Below are 20,502 nucleotides of genomic sequence, written 5' to 3'. Positions count from 1 at the left end.
ATTATATAAAAATATATTTCAATCATTAAAAAAATTTTCTTTGTTATACAAAGTGTAGTTATGCTTAGGATTTGATAATTAAAAATAAAATAAATAAATTTTATGCCTCTTTTTTACTTATAGCATTGAAATATTATTTAAGTATCAATACTGTTTTGGAAACTAGACTAATAGCGTATTTGGCCAAGCTTATTTTTCTTCAAAAGTGCTTATTTTTAAAAAGTGAGATGTTTGGCCAAACTTTTGGGAGAAAATAAGTGTTTCTGTAGAAGCAAAAAAGTTTTTCAGAAGTTAAAAAAATAGCTTTTGCCAAAAAACACTTTTGAGAAAAATACACTTAGAAGCACTTTTTAAAAGTTTGGTCAAACGCTAAGTACAACTCAAAAGTGTTTTTTAAATTAATTGGCCAAACACAAATTATTTTTCGCCAAATAATGGGAACTTAGAAAAGTCTCCCCATTTTCACTCTAGCGGTTCCTCTTTCAACTCTCTTCACTCATAAAATTGGGTGGAGCTCGCATAGTATTCAGAGGTTCCGCTGAACCCAGTAACTTTGGTCTAAAAGCCTGTATTTGTCTTGAAAAATTCATTGAATATGTATAATTATTAATTTAGAACCCATTAACTTAAACGAATTAGAATCTCGAACCCACAAGCTTTGAATCCTGGCTCCGCCTATGTTATAAACCCTCCCCTCTGTTAGCCCCCCAAGAAAAAACAATCTTTCTTTTACACAACAATGGCCGAAATACTCTCATCTATTCGTGGTCTCGAGCTTCGTCTTTTACGTTCCTCTCTTCCACACACAAAAAATTTAATTAAATGATAATTTGTTCAACATAAAATCTATCTTTAAATGGTAAAAAGAGTGAACGGAATTTCGCTAAGAATATTCATGTGTGTATTATGTACTAGTCCCACTTGGCCCGTGCCCAAACCGACATTAAAAATTCAATTTGTAGGTATTTTTAAAAAAAATTCTACTCTTGGTTCTTTAAAAAAATCAATAATTGACAGCTCTTCTAATTTAATTTTTTGAGATTAAGTCCCCGATGATCCACTTGAGCTTTTCATATGTTAAATTAATTTCATTTGAGTTCTTTGAAATGAACTCATATTGGCTAACTTATTTTTTACCAAAAATATTTTGCAAAATATCGGATAATTAATATTTTATATAATTTAGGACAAAATAGTTAATTTTAACATGAATTTGTTTTACTCCTAAATTGTATAAAATATATTATCCGGGTTTTTACAAAATATTTTAATAGTAAAAAAGTTAAAAAATACTTTTTGCAATTGTCTAGTATTATTACTGTATCGAAATTATATTTCTTTAAATAAAATGTTTTTCAATTATTTTTAGAATATGTATAAAAATAATATAGTTCCTCTTTTATATATAACTTATTAGATAATTTTATGTTAAAAGTGCGCACACGTAAAATTTGATTAATTAACTACCATACTTCAAATTTCATTTTTCGATTGAAACAGAAGGGCTATTAGTTACATTTTTGATAAATTTTAACATTATTTAACAACGATATGTTGAATAAAGTTTAATAATATTTTCACATAAAAAACTCAAATATGTTTGAGTATGCTTTGTGGGGGCCACTATAACATTTTTCATGACATCACCTTTTTTTAGTGGCATAAAAAAACTCTAAAAGTTCTTAAAATTTACCAAAATATATGACAATTTATAAAGTAATAAAAATTTCAAGTAAGGGTAAAAAGGGATAAAAAATTCATGTGAGGACTAGAAAAAATAGAGATTCTCCCTTATATATAGTAGTAATTTCTCCTATTTGCCCATGTAATAAAACACAAAAATCCCCAAAAAGATTAAAGAAAAAACTTAGAAAAGGATAAATTTTAAACCCAAGAAAAAAAAAAAAAAGTGCAAGACAAAACCGATCCCTTAGAATAGAACATAATAAACCCTTAGCATAAACCTTAGCCCCCACCAAAAAACAAACACATTTTTGCAGCAACCATGGCAGATCAACAACACTCCCAACTCTCATCTCTTCGTGCTCTTGAACTTCGTCTCTTACATTCCTCTCTTCCACTCTCCTCTTTCCCCAATCAACCCACCCCCACTTCTTCTTTTTCTCACATCCACACCCTTATTACACAAGTTCTTGAATTCATTGAGTTGGGTCAATACACACAAGCACTCTCTTCTAATGGAGCCAAAGCTATTTTCTCATCATCTCAACCTCCTCAGCTTAATGATTCTTCCGAGTCTGCTGAGTTTTTTTACTCAGAATTTGTGCCCCAATGTGTCACTTTGTTTTTAAATACAGATGGGGTTGAAGATTCCGGTCCTAATAGCTTAGGGAAGATTTATAAAGCAGTTCTTGTTATGGCTGTTGCTGTTGCAGCGATTCTTGGTTTTACTCAGTGTAATATTACTGGGTTAGTCTCTATTTAACCCCCCCCCCCCCCCCCCCCACCCTCTTTAATAAGTTGGCGTTTGGACTTAAAAAATGTGGAAATTTGAAAAACATAGCCCCTCTGTCCCAATTTATGTGAAGGTGTTTGACTGGACACAAAGTTTAAGAAATATCCCATCTCAACTGGGGAGCTTTCACAGTTTTGGTTTGTATATACATAATGATACCATGAGCGCCTTAGGGCATCCTCAAGATATGTTTTCAGATACCGCTATACAATTATAACCCGTTTTTGCTCAATGGATACAAAACATCCATGCTTTAGCACCTGGTGTCGAGCACCAGTTTAACTTTTTTTTTGGGGGGGGGGGGGGGGTTGTGATTTAGTGGCAAGGTAGCTTTGTTGCCTATTCCTAAAGGGACCGCGATTTCTTGGTACATCACATTTATGCATTTACGATTCATGTGACGGTATTGATACTCTTGAAAGGTGTTCTATTTGCTCATGGGAACTGCCCATAATAGGCCATTGATATTTGTGTGGCTAGAAATGATCTCATTAAGGGTAAAATGGGAAGTTTAAAGTCAAATTGTTACTAAATATAGAAATGTGTCATTTTTTTTGAGACTGACTAAAAAGGAAAGGGTGTCACATTAATTGGGCTGGAGGGAGTAGTATTTGGAAAAAAGTTGCAAAATGGTAGTATTTGGAAATTGGAGTTCTGTTTGGACATGAATACAACTTGGAAAAATGCTGAATTTTTTTGAGTGATTTGGAGTGAAAAATGTGAAAACAGGAATATGGAGTTTTTCGAATTCTGAAATATTCCGGAATTCAACTTGAAAATTGTAACCAATTATATGTCCAAGCATGATTCCGAAATACAAGTCTAGAAGAAAGTGAAAATTTTCCATGGCCAAACGGGCCTGAGTCAGGTTCATATGCATACACATTTTTAGAATTTTTCATATACATATGTGCTGAGTACTGAGTTTGATAGAGCGGGGACACGAGATTTCTGTTTAGTGCATTTTATCCCTCTCCTCTTGACAAAGAAAAATAAAAAGGAGGAATAAAGGCTTTCAATTTCATGTGTAATTTGAATGAACCAGAAGATATTGGAAAGCTTTTCGGTAGTCTAGTTAATTTTTCAACTCCCATACCTATTAATGTTTCCAATGGTTGACTTGATGAGTTCTTGATCTAGCTTGAGACATTAATTCTAAGTGTGCATTGAAATTAAAAATATTTTATTGAAAAGAAATGTAGAAAACTCTATAACAGTTAGAGATTTGTGTAAAAGATTGCATTTTTACATAATTAAAAGATTTTTTAAAAAAAAAATAAAAAATCAAACAATGACAGATTTATGTAAAAGATTACAGGTAGACAAGAATATTGCGGGCCTTTTGAATTGTATGAAGGATGATTATAATGTGATGATGGAGTAGTATTTTCAACCTTTTGATGTCTGGCTTAACGCGTTGGTGGTGTATAAGCTGAGATATATGTTTCTTTTGTATTATTCAGTGTGCTACCTTATTGTTTTATAGGCCAATGGTGAAGTTGCCGCCAATTCCTTTAGGTGCAATAGTTTTTGGTGAAGGAGAGATGAAGACTAGTTCTGGTGGATGGTCAGAATGGGAAGTGTGGGCGCAGAAGGAGTTAATATCTGTTGGTTCTGACTTGCGTGCCAAATTTTCGAATTTGCAGGTAAATATGCTTTCATCACATATCTTGTGCTAAATGATGCGTCTCTGTTCTCTCGTGAGCATGAACTAGTGATGACATACCTGTTGTTTCTGGAAATTTTGATGTTAATTTATCAAGTCCCTATAGTGTAGGGTCATTTATTGCATATTTATCGTGATAGGTAAAGCTGAAAGTTATTGACAGGATGAAGAGCTCTATCTGCTTGTGTTATGTAGATTACCTTACCTATTTTAAGCAACAGAAAAAAATTAAAGAAAAAGAAAGTCTAAATTCCATCTTGACAGAACCATTAAGATAAAAGAAAAGAAACAGAGTGATAATTGACTGAGTTGATTCTAATAAAAGGGAAGATACACCTAAATATAGGTATGAAATAGAGAATTGAGTATGAACGGGTATATAGTAAATGTAGTTCATTGAACCACTTGACCCATTTATTAAATCTGCGCCTTTTAGTACCAAGCTGTTCTCTCAACAACTTCACTGCATAGACTTAATAATAGGTTATTTAAAACTTTCTATGGGATTAATCACGAGTCTTGATAATGTAAGATGATCCGGAGAAGTATATTTTCCTCAAGTATGCATCCATGTTATGCATAGTTTTTTTTTTTTTTTTTGAGTTAACATATCTGTATATGTGCTTCTTGGAATAAATGCTTATATGGATTTCCATTTTCCTGATTAGCCAAATTGTTTTATTGCATACACCACTGAGTTGATGCCAAAATTTCCTTTTCACTTTCCTCCCGCTTTGGTCCTCCTGTAGTATATTACCTTTGCCAAGATACTGCTTATGAGGACGAAAGATCTTTTGTCAGAAGGAAACGACTCGGGGGCGGATGGAGCCAGAAGCATCTCGTGGTGGTTAGCTAGGCTGTTAATCATCCAACAGAAGTTGTTAGATGATCGCTCATCTTCTTTGTTTGATCTATTGCAAGTCTTCACGCGTGAAAGTTTGCAACATATTGGTTCTCTGGAGAAAGTAAGATATTATTGGGCTTCTCTGATTCCAGAAGAGGATGCTTCTGCTGTTGTATCTATGCTTCATTTGGAGGCAGGAATAATGGAACTTACTTATAGCCGAGTTGATGCTTCCAGGTTAGCTATTTGATGAAGAAGCTTTTATGATATTTAGAGTCACAAATCTACAACTGAGCATACCTGGATCATTTTCCATGGTTTGCCTATCCAAAGTGAAGTAATGATTTCATTTTGCTTATCCTGTCGTTTAACGGATGGCTGCTTGTGAGCATCTATTTTATTTTGCTGTAATCTGTATCTTTTTTAGGTGATGCTGTTCATGTATGGTATTTTTTTCTGCTGTATTTTTCTTTTCTCGTTAGGTTTTTAGTTATCTTCCTTTTCATCAAGGTGTCCCTTTTATGTCTTTTAATTTATTCTTTTTAAGTCTTTAGTCCCCTATACTTCTTTAGTCCCGTATACTTAACAGTTAATCTGTATCCTATGTGTCATACTTGGGCAGGAAACAACAAAAGGAAAACAGAAAATTTGCGTAATAGTTGTTCTTAGCTGCTTCTCTCAGTAACATGCATCTAGCTGCATTTCTTACCCATTTTTCTTATCATCCGTCATTCCTATTTTGTTTCACGGCACAGTTTGATTTCTTTGTGCAATAATCAATGATCTCGTCTCATATAATTCTCTTGTATAATGAATCTGCTCAACTGTATTACTTATCTGGAAGCATGATATTAATTCCTACTTGGTATGATTTGTGTACTAGGGTCCATTTTGAATCAGCTGCAGCAATATCCAGACTTAATTTTTCGCTAAGTGGAGCTTTGGGCTTTCGTACGTTTCACCAGGTATGTTTTTTCACGTGTCATTGGAAATAAATCAGTGATCACTTATCACTGAAAAGTTGCTTTTTTTTGGTAGACATATACTTAAAGGGTGCTCTGATAATACAGGCGGAACCAAAAGCACAACTTCTTCTTGTAGGTAACACAGATGGTGATGATGGTAGTGCTTCACTTGGTAATGAGTTCCAAAATAAGGTTTCTACCTGTGGTGAAAATGCTTGTCCTCAACGTCCCAGTGAAACTCATGAAGCATCTACTGATGAGGCATCTGACATATTAATGACCCCCAGATTCTTGGAAGTTGATAAAAATTCAGAAAATAGTGCACAAGGTGCTCAAAATCAGAGTATAGCCTCTATGCAATTAAAGCCTACTCAGCAAGCAGTAATTTTAGCACAATGTCTCTCTATTGAGAAGAGAGCTCGGAGTGATGAATTGCAAAGTAAGCTGCCTAACTGTGTCATTACGAATCCCTATCCCTGACTGTGTCATTACGAATCCCTATTTTAATTTTCTTTTGTTTTGCTGTTGCTTTATTTGATAATAGAAAAAATTATATTACAATATGACTAGCTTAAGGAATGACTGTTGAAGGGCATTGTTTCAGACAATGTGGAACATACTCCTTTTGGGATATTTATTACTCCTTTCTTTTTTGGGACGCTGCAAAATGTTTGACACCAGTCCTTTTTCATACATGATACAGCTATCTCAATGTTTAGAAATTTGCATTCATAAATTACTGGGACACAGCTCCATTTCCTCTTTTGATTCTATTGCCTAGGCTGATAACCACCATGAGTGGGATTACTTGGACGGAATTCTGAAGGGAAATGAATGATCTTTACTTCATTGCTTTCAAGAGGAAATCATTGCCCTTCATCTGAAGTCAGCACGTTTTTCTCCTTACTACATGACTTTTCATGAGTTCAGTCATTTAAATAAATTAGACATCTTTTCCTGATTTGAAGTCCTTGAATTCCTGAATCAACTTCTTAGTGCAAACATCTTAACTACGGCATGTATGAGAAACTCGGCCATAGAAAATGTAAAGTAGATGGCCGTTGCCTGCAGATATCAACCTTGGAAGGTCAGTAAGAGCATTGGTAATGCTAATGAGCTTGCCGAGAAAAGAAATGGTTAAAGACAAATCAACCTCTCTCGATTTTGAGGGGCCAAGTAATGCCAATCTCAAAAGTGCTTGAAATTATAGATGAAGCTGTATAATGTAGATGTGGGATCTATCTTTACTTTATAAGGTGGAACCGACCGGGGTTATTTGGAATGGGTGGAGAGAGCATCTGAAGGCTTTGTTGCTCATGTGTGTGCTGTTATTTCAGGGTGGGAGATGGCCCCTTATATTGAGGCAATTGATTCCCAGCAATCATCACCTTTTACGGTAAGGTTTATCTTGTTTCATTCTAACAATATGTTCTTCTTTTTGCAGTGCAATTGCTTTAATCGAAACATCAGTTTCAAAGTTACACTCTAAACTTTTAATTCTAGCTGGTTTTTGCCTTTGTAGCCTAGTCCAGTTTTATATCTTTCTAATGTTAAATTGGGAATAAAAAACCGTGTTAACAAGAGCACCAAAGGTTTCTGACTTGCTTCTATGCAAAATCTATACAAGAACAAGTAACATAATCCATGTTGTCAAAGCTTAGCCCATCCAAGCCGTGAATTAGTGTGGGTTTGATGGTTAAGGAAAACTTTTTTTGGATAAGTAGATATGGAACTGGTAGAGGTTTGCAGATAGTAATAATTGAAGTGATTGAGACCTGAATTGCTTAAATTCTTGGTGGCAATGCTCGAATATCTTCCCCTTTTCTTCTAAAAAGCTATTGTTCTCAGTTACAAAAATGAGATAGGAAACTTCAGAATATCGATTTAGTTTACTTCCTCCTTTCTTCTTCCCCCCCCCCCCCCCCCCCCCCCACCCCACCCACTTTGTTTTATCCCCTTAACTCCAAAATGGTGTATACGTCTGCTTTAGTTGGTGTTACAGCTCCCTTTAAAGTATGTACAAGGGAAAATCAGATTTATAGTCATCTCTGCTTATTGCATCATCATTTTGCTTCTATGTGGTCATTCTCCTTCCAGGCTTTGTACTATACTTGATTTATAGCGAGCTTTATGCCATTATGATGGAATGTCAACAGACTCAAGCATCTTTCTTTCATTCAGCTACAGCATTTGTGTGATATATTACGCATTCGGTGGGAATCAAGTCGTGGCCGTACAAAGCAGCGTGCATTGCTGATGATGGATAAACTGGTAAGTTCTAGTGACTTTGAACTTCTAGTTGCCCCTTGGATCTAATGTATCAGGGAGAAAATAAAGTGGAGCACCGAGTATATTCAAGTTGATGAAAGCAGATTGAATTCAAAGCTCATTAGTTATCCTATTGGGTCTTGCTTTTTGCAGCAAGGATACTTTTTATTGTGTTAAAATATTTATTTGCGCTATCTCAGGTTCAGGGCATATACAATCCTTCTCCTGGAGCTACACAAAGGATGAATTGTTGTTTTGGAGTTAATATCCCCACGATTCCTGCATTGCGCAAGTAAAGTTGCTCTTCCCTCTATCCAAATTTACTTTCTTGGTTTTTCTAAAATATCTCTTCGTGTACATGCAATGTTACTAATTCCTGAATTTTTGAGTGTCATGAATTTTGATCCCTTATAGACAAACTAACTCGTGCACTTGGTGCAAAAAGGACTAGTAAATTTATTATACTAGCTGCGCTGATTAGTAATGTTGAATAGACACTGTTCTTCTGATATGCTTCATTTTAGTTTGGCTAGGTATACTGAATTAGTTTTGTAAACATGTTTGCTTAGGGAATGTCATCTCATGATTAGATACACTGAGTTAACAAGTGCAATCAGTTCTTGTTCAGGGAGTATGGAGATCTTCTAGTGAGCTGTGGTTTGATAGGGGAAGCTGTTAAAGTGTACGAGGATCTTGAGCTTTGGGATAACTTAATATACTGTTATAGGTACAATCGGAATTCTCAAAACATAGCTTTTGCCTGCGGCCCTGTGCAGTTTCAGCTGAAAATATTGCTTGAATCTTGTAGGCTAATGGAGAAGAAAGCGGCAGCAGTTGAACTTATCAAAGCTCGGTTATCCGAAAGACCATTTGACCCTAGATTATGGTATACTAAAATGAAACTCTACCTTCCCTTTATCATTTTAACTGCTTTTTCTGTTTTTAATTTTGATTTTCCTCTAGCTTAGGAAATAGAAATGTTCTGAGTCATCTACTTCGTAAAAAAAGAAGAAATTTTTTGAGTCATCAGAAGAAAACAGGTTCCATCTCTTGAACCATTACAAGGTACCAAGGGCATGATTTGGAGAAAAACAGGTTTAATGTTTTAACGATAGGAGGAAGCAAGAGCCAGAAGAAATGGTGGAGAATTATCCCACACTGTATCTGGTGGACTGTGTGGAGAGAGAGGAATAGTAGAAGCTTTGAAGATAGGTCCAATTCCATTCACTTAGTTAAATGGAATTGTATTGTATCTTCTACTTTTTGGTGTAAAGAGAAAGAAATAGAGGAATCAGATCTTGTAGATTTGTTAGGCTCTCTGTAAGTAGTATCTATCCCTTTTATTTATCTCTCTCTCTCTCTCTCTTTTTTTTTTTTTTTTTAAAAGGTTGCCAGCATATCCTTAATGCTGAGGAATACAACATTACCAGTTTCAAAAAAAAAAAAAAAAAAAAAACCATTCACTTTTATCATGAAAATTATTTCTATAATTCAAGGGCCTCTTGTTCAATAGTCCAATAAGCAGCCCTAATTTCATTTAGCATACATTAGAAGCACTTTATTTCTCAAAGAGGTTTTCAATGCTGTTATATGTCTGTGATACATGTTCATTTGAACATCCAAATTATCCTTTACATCAAAAACTTGACCACTGTTGGAGGTTTTTGAAAAAAACATGACTATGAAAGCAAGATGCTGATCCTTTTACCTTTTTAGCGAGTTTTGTCTTTTCGTGATATCTTATGAGCGATAGCATGAGGTAATGTGACATCACTCTATATCTCCAAAAGTTACGAGATACAGAGCAAAAATTTTGTACTGAGATAAAGCTGTAGTGTTCGAATTTTTTTGAGCTTTGTTTGAGTAGAACTTATTGTGCGAGTCTGACGAGTCAACACTCCTTTTTGTATTAAGAGACGGCCTTTTACCATTTAGGTAAGTGCTCACGTTTGTTTGTGCTACAAAATTTGCCCATATTTCTTTCTGTTTGAAGGCTTGTTTGGTAAAATATAAACTTTTGTTTGCACATTACTGAGGGGAGTACCTTATCTTTAAAAAAAAAAAAAACACATTACTGAGGGAAGTAAGATGATAACAAGTTATCTCGTGTTAAGTTGTAATTTTATTTTGATGACGGTGGTGTCGGGGTTAGCTTGCGCGCACCTCTGCTAGTCCACTGGTTACCTGCTAACCCCTTCATTGACTCATGTAAATTGTATTTTTCGGGGATAGCAAGAGGCGAGATTGTTATTGCTATATTTGTTTACTGAAGTTGGTCCCTGAATTATAATCACAATATTACTAATCCGGAAATAAAGTCAGAAATGGTGATTATTGGACAATTCTTAAAACAATCCCTTCAAGCTTTCCTATCCCTCGTGTTTGGCCCATTTTTCTTCAGCTTGCCACCCCCAACTCCACCCTATTCGCGATGAACTATTAGTTTTTTTTTTTTTTTAATAAGTGGAGAGAGGTAGAGGGTGGGCCCATTCTCGACCAAGTTTCGAACCTTGCGCCACTAGCCCTAGGGGATTTCTTGGTTAGAGGAAAAAAGAACCTTACTAATTGCTTCAGTTGAAGTTGTCTTTGCTACTGAATGTCTGATTAATTGGCAAATGTTACTTTTAGGACTCCGCCAACACTTTATAAGAAATCAAAACTTATCAAGGCAAAAAATCTGAGGGTTATGTTTTGACTCTTATCCCAATCAGCCTTCTTGTACTCGTAAATTATTGCAAATCGTATCAATATTACCTCTGTTGGCTATTATAATCTTCCCTATCTCGGCCACAAACAAAAGACTGTTTACAATTATGAGATGCCTTCATTTTGGAATTAGGAAAAAAAAGTCTTTGCTTGAGAAACTTTTGCATTATTAAGTTGTTTGTCAACTTCCTCTCCATGCATTGCAATGAATTCATTTATATTTGTCAGATGCACTGTTTTCGTTTTTATACTTAATCCTGACCTCCATTCGCTTTTTGTAGAAATTAATATGTCATTTTAACTGTACTTGTTATTTTTTGTTTGGGTGTTAATTATGCGGTACAATACCATATTTATTCTCTTTTAGGTGTTCCCTTGGAGATGTTACGAACGATGACAAATGCTATGAAAAAGCCCAGGAAGTGTCAGGGAATAAGTCTGCTCGAGCACAGGTGAATCAAAGTTTCTTGTTGCCTACGTTAGTGATTGCAAATATTTTCTATTTTCGTTTCTTTATTTGTCTTTAAATTGTTTTGGGCTCGAAATTCTTCTTGGAACAGCGTTCCCTTGCCCGTAGTGCATACAACAGGGGGGAGTACGAGAAGTCAAAAGATCTATGGTTGGCTTACCGTGTTTTCATTCGCTTGAATTGTAAATATCAATTAATTTGCTTCCCACTTATCCACTGATTTGATCTATATTTCCTTTATTTTCAGGGTATCTGCAATGGCAATGAATTCTTTGTATCCAGATGGATGGTTTGCACTTGGTGCTGCTGCTTTAAAGGTCTGTATTTTTGTTTGTATGCTGATTATGATCATTCATGGCTATAAGCTGTAAGGAAATGCACGTGATGCTATGTAGTTTGTTTCTTTTTCCTTTTGGTATGTATTCACTACATGATTTCTGGCTTTGTCTGGAACACTACAGGCTCGAGATGTTGATAAGGCACTGGATGGCTTCACACGTGCCGTTCAGCTTGATCCTGAAAATGGAGAGGCTTGGAATAATATCGCTTGCCTGTATGTTCTTTCACCCTTGCATTTAGGAAATCTAAATCAGATGACATGTGTCAGTTTTATTGGTTTTCTATATCTATAGGCAATCAAATAATGAATCCATTTATTTGCTGGACCAAAGGTCATTTATAGATTTCTGTCTTCCAGTTCAGCAAATAAGTTAAACCCTTGTAAAAAGGAGAAGTAAGGAAGGCACTTGGTATAGTAGCTAGTTGTTTGTACATGTTTCAGTAAAACATAGATTATGTTCCTCAACAACATCCAGTACAGACAAGAATTTAGTAAATATCAATCAGCTGGTTCTTTCTACTTTTACTTTCTTTTTTACTTTTTCCAAGATTTAGATTCTTGAAGAATTTGCAGCTAGCACTAGAGTTTCAAATTTTATCCTGTCTTTGAAGTGTTTCTTGTCATGCTCCAACTGTTATAGCTATGCAACTTCACAATTGCTATGTCTGAAAGAGTGAAATTTTAAGCAAATGGGATCCTGGCTGAAATGTTAAAACAATTCATTTATGGAGGTCATAGAAGAAACTCTCGATAAGTGAGATACATTATACTTCCTCCGTTCCATAATAAGTGGTTTTTTAGGCTTTTCATTTTTTTTTTTTGCTTCAAAATAAGTGGTGCTTTAGGATTCAAGAAGACTTTGGGCAGATTCTTCCAAGATTACCCTTATTTTTAATTAGTCAAGATTCATTAACTACCTTTTCTTTTTCTAGAAAGTAGTAAGACTTGATTAGGGGTAAGTTAGTAAAAACACTCCTAATTTTCTACGAGTGAGCAATTTCTTAAGGGGTGTGCATGAGCCTAAAAAACCACTTATTATGGAATGGAGGAGTAATTTACTTATTAAAGCAAGTTGAGATCATTGCGTGTGAGCCCAACTGTGATCAAATGAGTAGAAGTTCCAATCCGGCTTTGCATTGGGAATTGGAAATATTATGGAGTGATAGATGGGTGAGTATTTTTCGGAGTATTGGAGGTCTCTACTTTCTTATGGCAGGGAGTCAGCGGTTTATACACTTTTTCTTTTTCAAATAGAACTTGTGTCCTTTTTTGATTTTCTTTTAAACTTATAAACTGATACACTACTGCAATAGCTGTATTATAATTTAAATAGGTGGAGGGAAGCAAGATGTTTGTTTTAGTTCGAGTCCTAAGCATGTTAAATGAAGGAAGAAATCAAGTGTTATGGATATCCGTACAAGCTATGATAAGAAAAAACAACCTTTGACTTGATAGAGTTGGGAGTAAAGGCCAAGGGGTTACACAATACACTGATACCTCTTCGCGGATTAAATGGATCCTGCTTGCATTACTTCTTTTGTCCTTGGAAATCGTCATAATAACTTTTTACTTCTATTTCTATTTTTATCTTTTCATGTGCTTGGTTCTTGACTATGCAGGCATATGGTTAAGAAGAAAAACAAGGAAGCTTTTATTGCGTTTAAGGAAGCCTTGAAGCTGAAGTACTGACTTCCTGCTATCCTCACCCTTAATTTCATATTATAATTATTCTTTTGGTGTGCATATTTATTTGTCTTACACTTTTTTCTTTGGAGGATATGAAACCCCTCCACCCATTCTTTCCAATCTCTCTAGCCATCTCTTTCAACTCATCTGGCCTGGCTCTTCCAATCCCCCACAACCACCGCCCCCCCCCCCCCCCCCCCCCCAACAACCAAACCACAAAAAAAAAAAAAAAACCACACACACACGCGCGCGCGACACTCTTTTACCACAACAATCCAGTGTTTCAACCCATCTACAGTTGGATAAGAACATGAAAGTATACTTGTCACTTCCTTTCCCCTTGTACCAGCGCAATGGAAGAATACACACTTACTAAAATCATGCCGTCCCACTTTGCGTAGCCACCCTCTCTCCTTTTTTGGACCGAGGTTGGTGTTGTCATCTTGTTTGTTTGTTTGATTTCGGAGCCCTTCCACAGGCGAGACAGCTGGCAGATGTGGGAAAATTTTAGCCGTGTTGCTGCAGATATTGGAAATTTCAGGCAGGTATATTCAATATTTTATGCAAAACACTTAGATAACACTGTTAAGTCGGTTGCAACCATCATGTTTCTATTGATCTTTGATGGGATAGACTTTTCTATATGTGACTGGTCCCTGCATTTCATTTAATATAAGGAAAGCTATTGAGAATTAAGTTAAAATTTCATTATCCAATCTTCTAAGATGTCCTTCGAATGTTGCTAGTTTCAAAAAAAAAAAGATGTCCTTTGAATCACCATGTCAAAAAGAACTCCGTAGAAGAATCTAAACTATGGAGATTCCGGTGACAGTTCTGATCATGGCTTGACTTACTGACAGATAAATAGATCACAAGATACGTTTGGGACGTGAAGGAATCTTTGAGTAATATCTTGGGTTACTGGAGACATCACTTTATGATCTTCAACTGAAGCACCACTTAAGAGGGTGTAAGTGCAGAGTCTACTAAGCACTTTCAGGGCTTAAGAGCGCACCTCAAGCTAGCAATACTGTTCTGGTGCTTTTCTAGAGTTCAACATTTTGGTTGACTAAGCTAGCATATACCATAGAATCCCATTATATATCCTATTGGTTAACACATTTAAAACTTGGCTAAACAAGTATTGTTTCAAGAGGGATCCTCAATAAACTCACTGTCATGGAAAATTCCCTAGTATCAATTCCTGATAGTCGCACGAGGATAGGTTCACCATGATGGGGTGGCGTGGGAGTAATTTTTTTATCTTAAGGATCATAGAGCGATGAGTAGAAAAGAGAAGCAAGAATAGAGCAGGTGCTAACTGATCTATTGACAATTTCTTGATTTCTTATATGCAAAGGCATTCCTAGACTCATTGAAGTAAACACCTATGGTGAAGATCAATGAGTGTATATATCCTTCACGACATTTATATATTTGCTAAAAATTCTTTTATTCCTCAGCATGCGTCGGAGAACTTTTCTTGACACTATCATAGGCTTTCTCTAGGTCATTGAATATCATCTGGCCATCTTTCTATTATCCTTGTAAATTTCATGTCTAGAAAAAATATAGCCCATATTGTAATCTACCAAACTGGTTCTCTGGCACTTTTGTTATATCCTGAATTTACACTTTTATCATTTTTCATAAAGTTCCATCGTATGACTCATAAGATAAGACCACGATGCCTCTTTGTACAACTTTAAAATCTCATTAGTTCTTATGAGGGGGCACCATGGTACTCTTTCTTTTTGATATCTGTGGTGTCCAGGCCAGCTTGCTCGCACCTCGACTAATTCCAGGTAATACTTGCGACCTCCCACTAGCAACAAGTACCGGGTAAATCTGTCACCTAGTGTTTTTGTCTCTGCTTGGATTTGAACTTGAAACCTCATGGTTCTCAAACCCACTTCATTTACCACTAGGCCACACCCTTGGGTGCACCATGGTACTCTTTCTCTACTCCCTCGGTATCTCTATTTTTCAATGTGATACTAAGTGTAAGTTATAAATATTCCAACCTCTCCAAGACACTTCTGTAACTCTACAGGGGTACCATTTGGATTTTTAATGACATCATTTACTAATCCAACATCTGTTTCTCAAAATTCTTTTCCTTTCTTTCTCTCTAAAAGATAAGCTAAAACAAATTCCTAATATCTGAAATACTCTACAAGGAACTTCTCTTGTATTTTAATGTAACATTCAACAAGTAACTTCTCTTGTCTAAAGGGTTTAAGCTGAGTAGGACCAAGACAGAGTACTTAGAGTGTAAGTTCAGTGAAGCACCTCAGGAGGCTGACTTGGAAGTAAGGCTTGGTACCCAGGCCATCCAGAAGAAAAGTAGTTTCAAGTACCTTGGGTCTATTGTGCAAGGCAGCGGGGAGATTGACGATGATGTCACACATCGTATTGGGGCAGGGTGGATGAAATGGAGGCTTGCTTCCGGAGTGCTATGTGACAAGAAGGTGCCACCAAAACTTAAGGGCAAGTTCTACAAAGTGGTGGTTAGACCGACTATGCTGTATGGGGCGGAGTGTTGGCCAGTTAAGATCTCTCACGTTCAAAAGATGAAAGTTGCCGAGATGAGAATGTTGAGATGGATGTGTGGCCACACCAGGAGTGACAGGATTAGGAATGAGGATATTCGGGATAAGGTAGGGGTGGCCTTGGTGGAAGACAAGATGCGAGAAGCGAGATTGAGATGGTTTGGGCATGTGAAGAGGAGAGACACAGATGCCCCAGTGCGGGAGGTGTGAGAGGTTGGCCATGGATGGTTTCAGACGAGGTAGGGGTAGGCCGAAGAAGTATTGGGGAGAGGTAATTAGACACGACATGGCGCAACTACAGCTTATCGAGGACATGACCTTAGATAGGAGGGTTTGGAGGACCCAAATTAGGGTAGAAGGCTAGTAGATAGTCTCGTTATCCGTTCTTATTAGTAGTCGCATTATTGCAATATAATTTCTTGTGCTCCGATTTCTGTTATTATCTGTTATTTCCTGTGCTTTGATTATCATGTGTTATCTGCTCCGATTTCTGCTATTATCTGTTATTTCCTGTGCTTTGATTATCCTGTGTTATCTGTGTCGCTTGCATTATTTCATTTCCATATCGCTTTGAATCTCTTATCCGAATCTCTTAACCTTATCTGACTTCTTTTTATGCTTTTATTGAGCCGAGGGTCTTTCGGAAACAGCCGTTCTACCTTGGTAGGAGTAAGGTCTGCGTACACTCTACCCTCCCTAGACCCCACGATGTGGGATTTCACTGGGTTGTTGTATTCAGCACCATGTTAGTGCTGCCATCAGTGAAATTTTATTAACCGACGAAAAAGCTGAAGCTGGTCTAGTTTCTTCTTTGAAGGCACTGGAAGCAGTACAGAAGGTGCTGGATATGACAAAGAAGAAGCGAATTGATGTCGAATTACTGGAGAGGATGTTGCAAGAGCTAGAATTACGGACTTCAACTGGTCATTCTGAATACGATGCTTTGAGGGATAGCAGTGATTCTGCTGAGGCTGGTTCCAACATGATTAATGTTGATCCATTGACCAGCTCGGACAAAGACTTGGCAAGAGAACGGGAAACTGAAAACTTGATTCAGATAGTGGGGAAAATCTTACGGCAGGTAAATGTTGATTCAACATCTTTCCTTGTCTTTTGTTTTGTTTCTGTGGTTGTGCCATTTATTTATTCTGGCCCTGAATCCTGATTCCTTAAAACAATTATTTGTGCAACAGCTATAAGACTCTTACTGGACACATGTAGAAAAGAAATTGGTAGGCATAGAATAGAGACTTGATGACGTTTTTGAGCATTGTCTATTAGCAATACAAAGAACTTAAGCAAAACACAGGTTTGTGAATCATTACTTTCTCAGGAAGAAAAAAAGGAGGCAGGTTTGTATTTTTCGCATCTATTTTATGCTGGTCAATCAACTTTTGGATTATAAACAAAATTCTGAGAACAAGTATGCTGTATTTGCTGCTTGTGCCCTTGTTTAGTTAACTCATTCCCTAGAATGTTTTGCTTCTATTGACTAGTCGTCTGCCCTGGGGAGGTCTTTGGTTGTATGACCTGATCGGTATATGTTGGGGTTATGTAAATTGATCTGATTAATGGAATCATCTACTTGGGAAACCACGGAAAATTGTGTAACTAATTGGACCCCTCTGCCCAGCAGGCAATATCGATGCAACTAGACTTTCTCTAGCCCCTGCTACGCCAGCAATAGGAATCCTTAGAAAACTGGATCGCTTGCTTCCTCTCAGCCCCCATTGGAAACTCGAGTATATATTCCCGATGCTCTGGAAACAGCCTGGTCAGCCGGCCCGTAGATCTGAAATGTTCCAACCATAGGCCTGACCGGATACTGTTTGTCCACAAACAACACAAAAACAAAGTAGAATTTAATCCAAAAATGGCACAATTATATAATGTAGCATCACAGTGAATAACCTTTTACTTTTATATAGATTGTTCAAACTGGCGGGAATGCTGAGATTTGGGGGCTCTATGCGAGGTGGCATAAACTCAAAGGAGATCTTGCAATGTCTTCAGAGGCCCTTCTTAAGCAAGTCAGATCATACCAGGTATGGCTGCAAATTAAATTTTTTCATATCTGTGCTTATGCAGAATGGCATATGTTATTGTATGCTTCTTCAACTTTTGATCACTAACGTGTTCAAGCTTGTAATGGGTGGAAGAGCAGGGATGTATTGGGTCTTTCATGGCAGTCTTTCGTTGCTGAATTTGGTTTCTGAAACTGAAAAACAATAACAGACATGTGCGTTGTGTGTGAGACCAAATTACTAGTCCTAAACTTGTATTTCGTCTCGACGTTTGTGGAACTAATTAAGATTCCTACTCTATAAATGCACCATTGAAGTTCCTCTGCCCTTTGTTTCATTAGCAACACAGGATTAGAAAACACAGCATGACCAATGTCTGTGTCCTCAACCAATTTATTTTTTCATCTGTTTCTCTGTTGCTGCTAGTATTAATAAAAATGCTGTATTGTTGGCTCACATGTTTGTCTTCTTTTCCTCACAAAATTATAGAGCTTGAATCCCTCATCTTTTCTAGTGTGGCGTAACTGCTTAATAGAGACTTTTTTTTTTTTTTTTTGATTTGGATAGCACTCTCAAACCCTTGGCTACTAATTCTCTAATACTCCCTCCGTACCAATTTATGTGATGTAGTTTGACTAGGCACGGAGTTTAAGAAAGAAAGGAAGACTTATGAAACTTGTGGTGAAAAACAATTCATAGATATTTGTGTAGCTGTAAATCATTTCATTAAGGGTAAAAGGGGAAGTTTTAAGTTCAATTATTTCTAAATTTAGAAATCTATCATTCTTTTTAGGACAGATTTTTAGGACAGAGGACAGAAGGAGTATATATTGTCAGGAATCTAGTGAGGAACACAGTGATATAGTTTGGCAGTCAAATGCATTATAAAGGAAAGTTAAAGTACTTTTCAGTAAGCAGTAAGAAATTTCTGTGCGGGCTGGAAGCCATCACTGAGGATGCAGTTGGATCTTACACGGGGTCTCTGCACTTCTGCAGAATAATGATAGTTTAGGTTCATCATGGTGATATGCCTAGTGGATATAAGCTAGAACAGCTGGATCCCAGGAAGATCGATATTTGGTGGGGCAAGGTGATAAAGTAAAGCTGAGTAAGATAAACAAGGAGAGGTGAGATGATTGATAAGGTGTTTGTATAATGGTTCTCCAATGATGCATTTATGCTGGTAGGTTAAGTATTAATATTTACTGGTTATATCGGAGCAAAAAGGATAACTATCTATGACATTAAAAGTTCTTTAGTTTTTTGTTAATGGTTCTCCGATGGCACGTCTCTTTCAGCAGTTTTAGCATTCATACATATGGTTTATACTCTGCTATGAGGTGTTTACACTTATATGCTTTAAAGGAACCTGACTTTTTTCCCGTCAGTTTTATGGCGGACTTCCTACATATTTGCTTGTCTTGCCATATTTCCAATATTGTCACCTCTTCCTGGACCCTTTTTTTTGGGTTGCGAAAGAAGAGTGTTAATTTCTTTCGCCTATGGTTTGTACATGCTTAGATAATTTATCAGGCTTTGACATTTTACTCCCTCATTCCAATATTCCCACAATGACTTCACAGGGAGCTGACCTGTGGAAGGATAAAGACCGGTTTACAAAGTTCGCACATGCCTCGTTGGAACTCTGCGAGGTTTACCAGGAAATAGCTCGACGTAATTGTAGCCGTAAGGAGTTGTCTGCAGCTGAGATGCACTTAAAAAACACAATCAAGCAGGTAGTTTTTTTGGTCTCCGGAATTGATGGGCTTGTCAACTGTTGCTAAGCAAAGCAACTCACTCTGTAAATTTCAGGCTGAGGCTTTTTCCGACACCAAAGAGTATCGAGATATCTTGGCATGCCTTGATGAGGTGAAGGCAGCACAAGCTACACCCTGATCTTATGCTTTCTGCCTAGTCATTTCCTCAAAGGTGAAATCAACATCTCCTGAACAAACATATTGGCTAATACGACACTCCAAACTTATGAGCCTTCAATTTTCATTTTCCAGGGCAAAATAACTGTCTGCACTTAAAAGGGCATGCAGTTGATCTGCTTGGTGGAAAATAAGGACTAATATGGTGGTGAATTATAACACTCAACAACTAGACTGTGAAGAAATTCAAGGTCTAAAAGTTGAAGACATATGCAGACTTTGATCCATGAGGGGAAGATCTGTAGACTAATGTATTATATGTCAATGTCATTATGGACAAGTAGTTTGCAAGTTTATTGTAATTTAGGTTGGTCACTGTCATAATGATTTATAAATCTTTCTTCAGAATCTTTGATGAAGTGTTCAATGTAAGTTGCAATTTTGGCCCCTTTTAGAGAAAATATTGATTTGTTTTGGTGTTCCATGAACTTTTTGTTGGTTACACCAAGTAATGGACCATATGATAAAAGTACATTTCTTACAATTCACAAGTGTAACAACTTTGTATAACAGTACATTTCTTAATCCAAACTACTATGAGATTTTATTATAGACGTCTATTTCTCTCTTTT

At 36.6% G+C, this 20,502-nt stretch overlaps 1 protein-coding gene across 2 annotated transcripts; it reads left to right on the top strand.

Moving 5' to 3' along the window:
* The first annotated feature begins 1,853 nt into the window (after window positions 1-1,853).
* Window positions 1,854-20,484, top strand: LOC132603231 (uncharacterized). 2 transcript variants are annotated; one of them, XM_060316190.1, is made up of 22 exons: window positions 1,854-2,430; window positions 3,963-4,122; window positions 4,892-5,223; window positions 5,870-5,951; window positions 6,057-6,390; window positions 7,289-7,347; window positions 8,133-8,222; window positions 8,420-8,511; window positions 8,848-8,946; window positions 9,028-9,105; window positions 11,293-11,377; window positions 11,486-11,544; window positions 11,642-11,711; window positions 11,856-11,947; window positions 13,354-13,416; window positions 13,899-13,965; window positions 16,602-16,646; window positions 16,790-17,053; window positions 17,901-18,017; window positions 19,580-19,732; window positions 19,809-19,925; window positions 20,006-20,484. In XM_060316190.1, the coding sequence occupies exons 1-21, from the start codon at window positions 2,006-2,008 to the stop codon at window positions 19,890-19,892; spliced, it is 2,850 nt and encodes a 949-aa protein (XP_060172173.1). In that variant the 5' UTR covers window positions 1,854-2,005; the 3' UTR covers window positions 19,893-19,925; window positions 20,006-20,484. The 2 variants fall into 2 exon arrangements, with proteins under 2 accessions (XP_060172173.1, XP_060172174.1); XM_060316191.1 differs by lacking the exon at window positions 16,602-16,646 and having other exon boundaries at window positions 1,860-2,430.
* The last annotated feature ends 18 nt before the right edge of the window (window positions 20,485-20,502 follow it).

Source organism: Lycium barbarum, chromosome 7 (genome assembly GCF_019175385.1).
Source record: "Lycium barbarum isolate Lr01 chromosome 7, ASM1917538v2, whole genome shotgun sequence".
NCBI classification, from domain to species: Eukaryota; Viridiplantae; Streptophyta; class Magnoliopsida; order Solanales; family Solanaceae; genus Lycium; species Lycium barbarum.
The sequence above is the reverse complement of the archived record's forward strand: the minus strand, read 5'-3'. Positions and strand labels throughout refer to the sequence as shown.

Excerpts from the sequence above, each read along its gene's own strand:
- LOC132603231 (XM_060316190.1), top strand. The coding sequence starts at position 2,006 with ATGGCAGATCAACAACACTCCCAACTCTCATCTCTTCGTGCTCTTGAA. Across the intron at positions 7,348-8,132 it reads AGCAATCATCACCTTTTACG|CTACAGCATTTGTGTGATAT; the intron begins GTAAGGTTTATC and ends TCTTTCATTCAG. Across the intron at positions 13,417-13,898 it reads AAGGAAGCCTTGAAGCTGAA|GCGAGACAGCTGGCAGATGT; the intron begins GTACTGACTTCC and ends GCCCTTCCACAG.